General features: G+C 36.9%; 1 protein-coding gene across 1 annotated transcript in view; it reads left to right on the forward strand.

Annotated features, from left to right (window-relative positions):
• Positions 1 to 13,992, forward strand: part of gabra3 (gamma-aminobutyric acid type A receptor subunit alpha3) — a 597,199-nt gene that overhangs the window by 305,510 nt on the left and 277,697 nt on the right. The window contains exon 5 of the mRNA XM_056239111.1: positions 4,285 to 4,505. Within this exon, the coding sequence (XP_056095086.1) occupies positions 4,285 to 4,505 (221 nt within the window). The remainder of the gene's footprint in view (positions 1 to 4,284; positions 4,506 to 13,992) is intronic.

Below are 13,992 nucleotides of genomic sequence, written 5' to 3' on the forward strand. Positions count from 1 at the left end.
CACAGTAGCTATAAACAGAATAAATATATTTTATAAACACGTTGTGCAATGATCACTCAAATGTGGTGATCAAACTCTTGTGACACAGATATGTAATGGAGGCAGGGGGAATAATAGAATGAGAATTATACAGTTGAGCTGTAACCAAACTAGTTTGCATTGCATGTTATATTATATTATATTCTAAATACTGTTGCATAATCTTCACTAACGACTTTGTCTTTTAATTTAGTCATAACTTGTATCAATAAATATATAAAAATTGTCACTGACAAAACCTTATTATCTTCTATTTTTACTCTTAATTCCTCTAATCTCTACCAGTGGAGGAATAACTCAGATCTTTTTTACTAAAGTAAAATTGATAATATCATAATGAAAACGTTTTTAATTACATACAGTACTTTTATACTATTTTAAATAATTAGTAACCAAAATGTACTAAACGTGAAACTAGGCTACTCTTAATGCAAAATGGCCCTATATAAAGTGTTATAATTATATACATTTTTGGAATATTGCTTGATGTTGTAACGTAGCGTTATAGGCAGAATGAGCTTTAACACTGTGTCTACACCGGACGCGGCCGTTACTGCTCGCGTCGCAACAGCTGTTTACCCGAGACACAGCAGAATCAGTTTACTGTCGGAGATCGCTCGCGCCACGCATTTTAATCAATGTTTCATCAACCAATTGCCTTAATAAATAAGAAGTAGGCCTAAATATAGCAGACAATATAATCAGGACTTCTCAGCTGCGCGCTTGCAATAGTCACAAGCTCACACAATACGTGACAGAGGCTTGTAGCAGAGAAATCAATTCTGTGAATTACACTGCGCAAATCACAAGTAGGCTACTACCCACCGGATGAAGAAGGGTTGCCTCTCAGACTCCACAGGCTACATAAAATATTCATTTTATTTTATTTTTCGTGTTCGCATTTATGAGGAAAAAACAATGTTACAGACGCAACAGTTCAGCACTACGGACGTGAGCGCTCTGAAAGCGGCACTAATGCTTTGAAACTTTCACATAGACATCAAACAGAAAGCACAAAACCTTTCGTTTCAAAGTGAATTTCGTTTTGTATTAATTGTATCTTAATTTTAATCAATGTTTCATCAACCATTTGCCTGGATTTAATTTATAAGAAGTAAATATAGCAGACGATAGATAATCTCGACACGGAGGCGCCTGCGGGTGAACTGGAGCTCGTTTCATGAACCGAAACTCAGCGTATAGACCTGAGAATTGAAATATATCTATATTGAAATGTCTACTTTTAAACAGAACAATTCAAAACGAAAGACAGACAGACTCATGAAGGCTAATCGTATGAAATGTGCATTTCTCTCTGGCACGCGTTCACTGAAGATCGCGAGTCAGCATCGTCAACTTCATCTTTGGCTGACACTGACTGAAAACACTTGTTTATTAATAAACAATTAAAATGTCTCCTTGCTATATTTGTTGTATTCATAATCATTACTTTTGCCAGTTCTTGTGACAGCTTTTAGGTGCTTTATTGGCAGCGCCACCCTGACATGAATCACTGCACCCGCATTTTTTTAAATATTCATTTATCGGCCATTATAAATGCCGATACCGATAGTTAGGAAAATGCCTAAAATCGGCCGATAATATCGGCCCGCCGATATATCGGTCGGGCTCTAGTAAGTACTTGCTATAAACAAATATTTTTATTATAAAATGTATGCGGGAAAAAATAAAATAATCCTGAGCAGAAGGAGAGTACTTCATCTTTCAAATTGTCATTTTGATGGGTTATAGGAAAGGGCATTTGCAATATTTAAGTGCATGGTTTGCATTGTTTTGGTAAGAAATATTGTCTTGGATAACCCCTCTATGCAGTATTATGCATAATTTATTACCACCACCCCCCTCCTCTCTCTCTCTCTCTCTCTCTCTCTCTCTCTCTCTCTCTCTCTCTCTCTCTCTCTCTCTCTCTCTCTCTCTCTTTCTCTTTTTATTTTATGTGCTAAACTTCACTGAAGTCTTATACAGTTTCTAGCATGAACATACACCATCTATGTAAGACACTTACTCAAAATAAAATACATATTCAGTGTGCAACATGGGCTTTTGCAATGGTCTGTGTGCTATTTTGTAAAGTGCATATTCCAAAGACACTAAACAGTATTCCATTCTCTCTACCAAACAGTTTACTTCAATAATGAAAGACAAAATAAACAATAGTTACATCTGAATAAAATGCAATTCTATTATTATATATAGGCCTATATATTTAATTAAAATCATTAATTAGATTGAATGATTCAACTCTATTGGCCTTTAGGTCATGATGAAGAATGAAATTGTTTTGAAATGTGCATCTAATTCATATAATTATTAAATAATATATCCATGAATTATAATAATGAATAAATAATGACCACTACTGTGGTGCCTCAACTTCTGCCAGGGGTCATCTTACCCCATGGATCTTATTTTAAATGTTCACTTCAAAATAGAAACAGTATTTTACTGTATATTACTGCACACCCCTGACCCAATTTTTTAAAACAAATTTCTATGCTACAAACACTTCATAGAGCCCTTAAACAGTATTAAAACATTAAAATTATAAAACAAATAAGGCTGTAAATAGTCTTAAATATCTTAAATAGTATTTTAAAAATATGTAATTCTATTAATCATTTGTAGAGGTATTAAATTTGAGGATGGAAAGACACAAGACTCACTCTGGTGAGTTTAGGGGACTCTGAGCAAAGTATGTTAGTGTAGTGGAGCGACAGTAATTTCCCTTCCTTGCTCAAAGCATTCTATAATCACTCCGCTCCAGCTCCACTTCCTGTTTTGCTGATAAGCTGTGTTAAGTTCCAAGGCGTTATCGAAAGTGTGTCCCAGATTGTCTCAGTGACGAAAAACAATCTGTGATACATGATGCATTTTGAGATTGTTTGGGATTATTCTGGTGTTAAATGGTATTCATTTTATGTTCAGGTCTTAAAAGCATTTAATTTGATTATGAAAACCCTGCTTGAACTTACTCATGTGCTTTTTTATGTAGATGTCATTTGATGTCAGCTTTCACTTTGTTCCTTACTTCTCATGGTGTGGAGACTACTTCTTTGGAAAAGAAGTGCCCACAGAATTTTAATCTGAGAACTTCAGATTGAAGTCTAGAGCTTACTAAATAAATTATGTACAGAGACATGCACATGAAGAGCATTCATGTTTTAATGCTGCAAACTCCATAAACCATCATTAAGTGAGCAACAGTGAGTATGATTCCTGCTATTGTGGGAAAACATTCTACTGAAGGCTAGAATGCATTTGGAATTAGTGGCTTTATCTGACTTGTTTTCTGCCTTTGTGCAGGAGCTTCTTGACATTTATGATTGACTTGGCAACATAGATTTTCGTCTGTTTCTTCCCAAATAACATTCCGTCAAATTGGACCTTGTGAAGCGTGACAAAAAAACTCATAGTTCTCTGTTGAAATTCAGAACATAAAAAAGAGACATGTCCTGTAATTGTTTGCTGTCACTTACTCAATTACAATAATCAGTTATAGATGCTTCTCAGTGATTAATGCTGCCCTCTAAAGATTTCAACATTAATTTTTAACACATGAAGAACTTTTTGCCACTATTTTTATGCATGGCATTAGATGACTTATTAAAGGCAAATGCAAGCAGATAAGATTTCTTTTGATGTTTGTTCCCATGGAGAACATGTAGAGGATTGCATCATCAATAATGGAGGTTATAAAACATGAGCAATACTCATCACTGGAAAAGACACTGTGGATTTGAGATGATTCCTACTCCCAACTAAGCAAAGGTTCACTGAGGACAGTGTCCCCTGTTCCATGTTGGCAATATGGTCAGAGAGATAACTCTTGGAAAAAAGCTTGTTTTATCCCTCCAGCGACAGCTGTGAAAACGCAATCATTCGAGTTTGAACTTTTGAAGGAGCCTCAAGGATCTCACACCGACAGGGCTGAATCTCTCCTTAAAGTGCGATGAATTATTGAAGTGTACAACTGAGAAAAGCATCTCGACCAATCAGGGCCAGCCAAACAGGAAGATCTGTTAAATGTCAAATCTGAGCAAAAGTCAAAATCTTTTTCCCGCTCTTGAGTCATTTGCCAAGATTGGTGAAGTGCTTCACACACCAGCGCATGCTGTCTCACTAAGAGGACATTACATCATGCGAAACGTGGAAACTTGGGGGGTGAAGTGAAGTTTTAAAAGGGCTGTCAGAGAGTCTTGACTCATTCTTTTTTTTTTCCTCTAGGAGTACACGATTGATGTGTTCTTCCGGCAAAGTTGGCGGGATGAGAGGCTGAAGTTTGATGGGCCTATGCAGGTCCTTCCACTTAACAACTTGCTCGCCAGCAAGATCTGGACTCCTGATACCTTCTTCCACAATGGGAAGAAGTCAGTAGCCCACAATATGACTACACCTAATAAACTTCTGCGACTGGTAGACAATGGAACTCTTCTCTACACAATGAGGTATGATTTCAACTCTTGGTAGTCTCTGTAAAAAGTCCATGATGCATGTTGAACAACTTCCGCATCCAGTCTACAATGGAATCAATTGGTGACTTTGGGTGTTTGTATTTAGACAGCTTAGTTGATTATAATGAGAGCAATCTAATTTTATTACACCACACACTTGCAACATATGTACATGGATTTTTCACAAAACAAAATGGTGAACTAATGCATTATTCAATCATTCTGTTATCTGGCTTCTTAAATCAATGAAATCAATGTTTTTTTGGGGGGGTGGGGTGGATTTCAAATTCAATGGACAGCAGGTTGTCAAACAGTAAACAAATCCAGCCTGATTTCTCCAGCCCTTTCAGATGAGCTGGCAGATGTAGACTAATGCCTTCTTATCGATGGAGGACTCTGAATGAACAGGATGATCGGGAGCTGGCCAGCCTGTGACCCAAACACCCCAAGTGCTTGATGAATGAGTCAGGGAATTGAATTGTGACTAGCTTGGCCAGGAGCTGTCCAGAGCAATGTGTTCAGCTGCCATAGACAGAGTAGACCAATTCCACCAGCCATTTCGACACAGCACCTGGGCTGCTCGTGCACAGTCACAATGAGAGATTGGTCATCTCCGAGTTAGGATTGGTTTCATCTCTCCAAAACTTTAACCTCATCCTGAATGTTATAAATGGCCATCAACCTACAGAAAAAAGGTACTATATCATCATATTACTGCTAATTTATCAGAACGCCATAACCTTGAGGTTTCCCATAACAAAAAGAAAAGGCTTATACTTGAATGGATGAGAAATGGCGATTCTTGAAGCACTGCAGAAATGATTGTGAGAAGCTACTATATGTGCTTGAAAAGATTTCCAAATCGATGCTAGATGTTGATCTGCACCCTACTGAACCGTATGCAATTTATTAAAGTATTAAAGTACGTTTTTGCTGTCTCTGCTGTGTTCAGAGTTTAACGGCAACACGCCTGATGCATTAAACATACATGAATTTTACATTTGCAGTACGTACATAGCTTAAAAATATTTATGAAATCCTTTTACCCTGTGACTGCTCTTGCCAGAAAGCCAATAACATAGCACAGTGACATTTTGCTAATTCATCATGTGCAATAGTCTGGATACATTGTACTGTATCTTGCATGGTTAAAATGCAGTGTCAAAACCGTAGCTTTCCAGTGATTGAAAGATTATTTTCCTGTCACAAGATTTTTTTTATTTTTTTTAGCACTTTTTTTCACTCACATAAGGTGTTAAACCTCAGCAAAAACCAACTGGATCACTTATTCACCCTATCCCGGTCTGTCATCTCAAGCATTTGAATTACAAGATACATAAGCCTTAATCAGAACTGTAAATCTAAGCAGAGTTTTAAATTCATAATAGTGCTTGTCCACAGGGATTGTGCTGATAATGAAGGTGGCACATGATAGGGCCCTATGTGGTGGCACACTAGATATACTTTAGTACTGGAAGGGGGTGTCACTCCGTTCTCTTCTAGGCCCTGTCTCATATGAATTCATTTAATATGGCTTCACTGCTCTGCAGGCTAAGAATAACATTTGAATTTGGATGCTTTAATGAAGGCTTGTCACTCTCATTGTGTTTGCCCGCCGGGATGGCGTGTTGTAGAGAAGTTGTTAGCTAGACCTCCCAGGGACAAGAAAGTTGATGATTCCGGACCATTATGGGCAAGGGCATAATTGCATTGCATATTTGTAAGTGCATGGTTTACTTGCCAATGTCCCACATGCTTTTCAGAATTTCTCAGAGGATACCTCACAAAAAACAATGAGGTATTTGGTCTGATTATTTTTGCAAATGAATATAGCATTTTTTTTTTTTTTTGAGTTTTCACCAAATTCACTCTGTGAATTTGCTTTACTCAGTTAGTTAACAGCTCTCAAACTTTTTTAGTCAGTAGTAATACAGGTACAAGACTTCCAGACTTTCCACTTTTTCACCACATTCTAACAAAAAATATGCTGTCCTTGCCCCTTACGTGTTGTCATAACATATCACCTTGTAGCACTTGCTAATGCAACATCTTGAAAAATGGAAGGTTTCCGTCACAGCTTTTAAAATGTTCTGTCTCCCCTGGTTAGTGTAGCACATTTTAAAGCCTTTGTGTTGAGAGAGTAGTAGAAAAAGAAAGAGAAAAAGAAAGAGAATCTAAATTATTGATCATAGTTTATCGCCTCCTTACAGCAGCAAACTGTTTTTGCTCTTTGTCGTGATAGTCTTTTCGAGTGAAGTCAGTGTCAACCCTTTTTTTTAATACACATTCTAGAGTCTGTTTTAATGCATTAAAGAAGAGTCTCTCCCATTAAAGAATAGTCTGTCCAGGGTCAGGCTATAGAAAATGTATTAAAGACTGCTGGTCTGTGGGTTAAAGTTTAATTTCGCAGATTTTCAACCCGCTTTGTATTGTTACAATCTCGGTATATATAAATGTTTATTCCTCCATGTTACCTGGACCAAGAAATGTGCGTTTATTTGTCATCAAAAGTCCAGCGAATGATGCAAAAAAACATCATTCTGCGGACTTTTGATAGCTCCAGTGCTTTCGTACAGATTGTCCTTCTGTATCATCTCCCACGAACAATCGGATTGACAAAAGGTTATTAACAAAACAATTAATTTAAGAAAAGGTTTATCACTGAAAATGATATCATACTTTGTCTACTCTTTATACTGCATGGTCTAAATTCTATAGTTTGCAGTGAATGAATGAAATGGCAGTTTCATTCAGTTTTATCCCTCTGTTTGAGACTACAAACACAGAGGATTTTTTTTTTTCAGGTTTTCCGTTGTGGCATTATCTCCATATTTACAATTCTTTGCGGCCTACAACGCTCTGGATCCTTCACTGGAAACCGAAAATAACTCACTCCCGGTACACATTTACTCTTTGAATTCTTGCACCCATGAACAATACAAGTTGACATACATTGTAATTAAAAGTTTGCAAAAAAAATAAAAAATCCTATTAAAACAACAAGGCTGTATTAGACCATAAGCCTATCCAATAGGAGCAGATTGAGAGTCAAGTCAAGTCACCTTCACCTTCACATTTATAAAGCGCAGTCCATATGTATGCGCGTTTGTGCACATTTCTTAACAAATTCCCCAGGATTATTCCTCACAGCCTCGCAAGACGACGTAAAGTACTGTAATCTGATTAAACTTCTTGTGTTTTATCGAGTTGATGTGGGGGCGTTGACACGTTTGCATGGATCGCCTCAGATCATTTGCGTTTGAATAGCACACGCTCTCCGTGGGCGTGATCAAATTAAAAGATAATGAGCTGAAATGAGAACGACTGACATCTCTCTCTTTTCATATAGATTACATAAACAGAGAATATTTGTTTTTGTTATGAATTAGATTATTTAAAAGTACACACTTAAATGATTGTAAAGATATGTAGCTTGTGCCTGGGTGAATAGTATTCGCTGAGTTTTGTTTAAGTTTAGAGACGTGCTCCAAAAAAAAAGTTCACGGAGATGGAGAGCCAGAAAGCACACCCTGTTTTTTTTCTTTATTTTACAAAAGCACAATGTTTTATTTCGATTGTAAGTGGACACATAAAAAAGAAGACATTTAACAGTTTATTTTTTCATATTTCTTAAGTCTGTATGACCAAAAATGACCAAAAAAGTATTTTAAGTCTATTTTGCTGCTATGTGAAAAAAAAAATCGACCCCAGAGGGTTAAGCACCAACACTTAAAAAGAATTATATTTGAAACTAGACTCCTTAGTAATTCTGAAAATATTACTAGAAATTACAACAACACCTCCCCCTTTGCCTTTCATACGAGTGTTACGTCCCTGATATGTCTAGGAGTGAAAGACTAACAAAATAAATATACTCCGGGTGAAAACAGAAAACCAAGGATGACTCAAGACACGCATCAAGTTAATGTATTTATTTTAAGAGATCTCTTTTCATCCAAGATGATATGGGGTAGATTATGTAAAGTAAATTAATTAACACCAAACATTCAGCAGAAAATATGTGACACAATACACAATCTCCACTGCTCCCACCACATTAATGAAGCACACGCGGAGGTTTTCCCGCCGCTCACCACGCCGACTTCTAGCTTTATGTTTATAACCGTAATCTTGGGGGGTGGACTCATTTAAAGTAATGTAATTGTTTGGTTTTAGCCAGGTGTCTGTCAAACACAGCACATCTAGGTTATAGTCTGTAATCATATCATTAACAATAAGTGCTTTTGAAGTAAGGGATTGAATATTCAGCAACCCGAGCTTTATCATTTGTTCATTTGTATTATATCTTTTTTTTATTTGTTGAACATCAATTACATTTTTACCCATAGATGGGTTTGGAAGTGTTTTGTATTTCCTAATTCGGGGAACAGACACAGTCTCTATATGATGATATCTAGGTGAAAGAGTCTCTATGTGATGGGATTAATCTGTCCTCAGTGACGTGAGACAGCTGGCAGATGGTCGGTTTAGCCAGTCTGTCTGCTTGCTGACCTGAGCCGCAGATTGTCATGTTTGAGCTCTAAGACTATGTGCCATATTACTAGAGAGAAGAGCAGCACCATCACAGGAGGGATGAATACCATCTCTTATCAACAGGTCAGGTCTGCCCCAAAAACATTTCCAATTGTCTATGAATTCTATATTATTTTGCGGACACCACTTAGACAACAGCCATTGAGTGAGCACAGTCTACCAACTATCTCATCACTTCTTTAAACAGGAGCAGTATAAACAACAGGGAATGATAGTAAATAATGATTCAAAACAGAAAGATATACAAAGCTTACAGATACAAACCAACTCAGCAGCAGCAGCAGCAGCAGCAACAGCAGCAGGCAGACAGGCAGGCAGACAGGAGCAATCGAGCAACAGTAGCAATCGATCAAGTAATCGATCAAGCAATCGAGAGTGGCCTTGGATGGCAACAAACCTAGTGCATTATGGGTGCTTAAGTTTTCCAACCTACAAACTTTTATCCCAGTACATCTGTGATCATTTGAATATTTGTAACACAGAGATAATGATATTGTGTAGTTAAAAAGACTGTTTGTGAAGCGGTTTCATACTTATACATGACAACTGTATTCTATCTATGATTAATGCTTCTCTCTGCTCAGGGGTTGTTCCAGCTGCTTTTAAACATGCTGTTGTGCAACCACTTTTAAAAAAGAAAAATTTGGATCCTTCAGTTTTGTCTAATTTTAGACCCATTTCTAAACTTCCATTTTTATCTAAAGTTTTGGAGAAGGTAGTTTTTAATCAACTTCAATCATTTTTAGATGAATTTAGTATTTACGAAAAATTCCAGTCTGGTTTTAAACCCCGCCACAGTACCGAAACTGCCCTTCTAAGAGTTTATAACGATCTTCTCTTAGCAGTCGATTCAGGAAAATCTGCTGTTTTAGTGCTCTTAGACTTGAGCTCTGCCTTTGACACCGTCAACCACTCTATCCTCTTATCCCGGCTCAAACAAAGTGTTGGCATTACGGGCTTAGCCCTTAAATGGTTTGAATCATATCTGGCAGATAGGAGTTTTGCTGTCCACCTTGGGAATTGCTCTTCATCTGTTGCTCCTCTTTCTTGTGGGGTCCCCCAAGGTTCCATTTTGGGACCTATGCTCTTCTCTTTGTATATGCTGCCATTAGGGTCCATTTTTTAAAAACATAACATTTCTTTCCACTGCTTTGCTGATGATGTTCAAATTTATTTGCCTGTAAAAAACAATGAGAAGGATAATCTTCAGCCTTTGCTGAACTGCTTGAGTGAACTAAAAATTTGGTTGAATCAGAACTTTCTCTCTCTAAATGATAATAAGACTGAAATTGTTGTGTTTGGTCGTGCGGTACATTATAATGTCTGTGTAGATGCTCTTGGTATTTTAGGATCACATGTTCGACCTTTTACCAAGAATCTGGGTGTGATTTTTGATAATGCTTTTAAATTTGATAAACAGATTAGTTCAGTTGTTAAAACTAGTTTTTTTCAGCTGAGGCTTCTGGCGAAGGTCAAGCAATACCTGCTACGCAAAGACTTTGAAAGAGTCATACATGCTTTTATTATGTCCCGTTTAGACTACTGTAATTCTTTGTATGTTGGATTGGAGCAGTCATCCCTTCGTCGGTTACAGTTAGTCCAGAATGCAGCAGCTAGACTTCTAACCGGGACTAAAAAGCGCGACCATATTTCACCAGTCTTAGCCACGCTGCACTGGCTTCCTGTTTGTTTCAGGATTGAATTTAAAATTGTACTACTGGTTTTTAAAATTTTAAATGGGTTGTCACCGTCTTATTTAACGGAGCTCTTACATTTCCATACACCTGTCAGAGCACTGAGGTCTTGTGATCAGTTGCTCCTCGATGTGCCCAGATCTAGGTTGAAGAATAAAGGTGACAGAGCCTTTGCAGTGGCTGCTCCACACCTCTGGAATAGTTTACCTATTCATGTAAGGAAAGCTCGGACCATTGTAACATTCAAGTCCTTGCTTAAGACCCATTATTATGCCTTGGCTTTCAATTCAAGTTGAGCTTTGATATCTTGACCTATTGTTGCTTATTTTTATTGTATATTGTGTATTGTTTGTGTATTTTTATTTTAGTTTATTTTTTATCTTGAATTTTGTTAAGCACTTTGGTCAATCATGGTTGTTCTTAAACGTGCTATATAAATAAACTTGAACTTGAACTTGAACTTGAACTGCTTTCTCTGGGTCAGCAACAGCACCAACTCAGATTTTAATGTTCTGGTGTGATTTTGTCAAAGGTTTAATAGACATAGGCGAATGTTTCAATCAAAATCGCGATCTTTTAACGATTAATCATGCAGCTCTAATAGGCAACAAAGTTTTTTCAAAAGCCCATTTTGACAGTGGTGAATTACCCCTTTAAGGTTTTAGATTCAAGGAGTTTTACTGGCATAAATAAGTAAGTAAGTAATAAAAAGCCTTACAAAAACAGTAATTAAACTATATTCTTTACATTTTCTTTCTACAGAAAATGTGAGCGGTTCTTTCTCCTGCAGAAGTTGCCAACACAATGGTAGGGTATTGCGAGTGGTTGCATGGGCATTGCGATGCAGTTGCTTTGGTGTTTTTCTTATTTCTATGTGACTGCTATATTCAAATATAGACACAATAATTGTATCTATTTTAGATTCCACTATATCTGTGTGTTACATCAGTTATATTCAGATATTTCAGATCGCCAAAGTGAGTAAGGACCATGAAATCAAAATGGCCATAGTGAAATCATCAGGTATTCCTTTCATGTTACTTTGTATTAAAGAATTTCACAAAAAATGCTAACACAACAGCTTTTCTGACATTTAACAGAGGTGCCTTGGCTAGTAGTATATGTTATGATATACTAGGACTATAAGGTAAAGCTGTATGAATGATTTTTTAATCATTCAATATTGATCTGTATTCAGTAAGTTATGGATACAGAGTTGACTCTGGATATATGAGTACAGGGAGCAGACCACACACATCAAATTAGTAAAGGGATTGATATTGAAGTTTTAAAGTGTTTGAAGAAGAAGAAGAAGTTTTAATTTATATTGCGCCTTTCCAAAGCTCAAGGTCGCTTTACATTGTATATTACAATACATTTAGACACCCACATAAATAGTACAGTCACATATACATATAATCACAGTTTGCACTTTATTATGTTTGTAAAGAGCAAATTTTTCCAACAATAGTGTTTCTATGATAAGGCCATTTAGTTTGAATTAAAATGGCAACATCAACAGGATTCTCCTTACTCTTTTATAAGAATAGTATTGTAACATGTCAATTGTAACATTCACAAATTCACAAAGCAATTGTAAATAAAGCTGCAAAAATGTCTTGTTCGGAAACTATCCCAATTATGTTTAACTTATAATTGGAAATATCAGCGCCCATTCAACAACTTTGCATGTAAAATTAATGATAATGTCCCTACTAAGAGGTTAGCCTATCATAACAAAGGTTATATATATATATATATATATATATATATATATATATATACAATGGGGCTAAATGCACACCTTAAAGGGAACCTATTATGCAAAATTCAATTTTACATGGTGTTTGAACATAAATGTGTGTTGGCAGTGTGTGTACACAACCGCCCCATAATAGTAAAAATCCACCCAGTGCTTTTATTTAATCCCCATAAATCATAAGCAGCGTCTCAGAATAAGCTGTTTGCAGTTTATATGCAATGTGGTGTCACAATGCACAGGCCCCGCCCACGACTGCCCTATTAGCATAGACCTGAGTGAGCTGTGCACAGTCCGCCATGTTTATCTCTTCACCAGAGCACTTAACAGCAGCATTCAAGTAAGAAATCTTATTAAAGCTACTAAAGATATTCAATCAAGAGCAGTGAGGGATTTCTGTCTTTCTTTTGTTGTTTGATTCATATTAACAGCATAGCAGTGGGTACTAGGGCTGGGCAAAAAAAAATATATATATATATATATATAATCGCTTTTTAAAATGTGATCGATTCGATATCGATTCTCAAAAGCCACGCATCAATTTTTTGAATGTACATTTAACAATATCTAATTGGCGTTTATCTTATTAGTCTTAAGTAATTAAGTCTTAAGTATGTACTTCTAGTCTTCTCCACTAGATGTCATCCTCTTATTTACCTTGTGCTAGTGCGACAGCAGGGATCCTGTCATTAATTCAGTGCTTAAAGGGATAGTTCACCCAAAAATGAAAATTACCCCATGATTTACTCACCCTCAAGCCATCCTAGGTGTATATGACATTCTTCTTTCAGACTAATACAATCGTAGTTAAAGGAGCATTGCGGAAGTTCTGAAATTTCTTAGCGTTACTGACACCAGTGGCCGTTAGAGAAACTGCAGCCAGTCTCATGCTCGTTCTCGGTGTGCACGCTCGCACGCTCGTTGGCCGCGCTAGATAAGGCTTTTTTTTTTTTAAATTAAACTTACGAGGAGTTTCCGTGGGTATCTGGATTGTGCTGGAGGCTGGTCGCTTCTTTCCGTCCGCAAAGTCCATTTGAAACACTACTGCTAGTGATTGCCGCTGCTTACTAATGGCTGCCGTTGATGTAAGCCCAAGTAGACGAGAACGCGCATGACGTCACATTTTGTGAATTTTCACGCCCATTCGGACCCGACTCCTTCACACACAATTGAGCCTACAGGCTGATAGAGGCAACCGTGGTGGACAGTCAAGGTGTCATTCTTTCTATTACATTATGGTTGGCTCATAAATGTACAAATGAAGACTCTATCTTAAAGATTTTTTTAAGTAAAAACCTACACATAGCCCCTTTAAATAAATAAAAAATGTCCTGGCTCTTCCAAGCTTTATAATGGCAGTGAATGAACGATTTTTGTTTTGTCCATAAAAGTGCATCCATCCATGATAAAAGTAATCCACACTGTTCCGGATGGATTAATAAAGGCCTTCTGAAATGAATCGAAGTGTTTGTGT

Source organism: Rhinichthys klamathensis, unplaced genomic scaffold (assembly GCF_029890125.1).
Source record: "Rhinichthys klamathensis goyatoka isolate OS25496 unplaced genomic scaffold, OSU_Roscu_1.1 h1tg000554l_1, whole genome shotgun sequence".
NCBI lineage: Eukaryota > Metazoa > Chordata > Actinopteri > Cypriniformes > Leuciscidae > Rhinichthys > Rhinichthys klamathensis.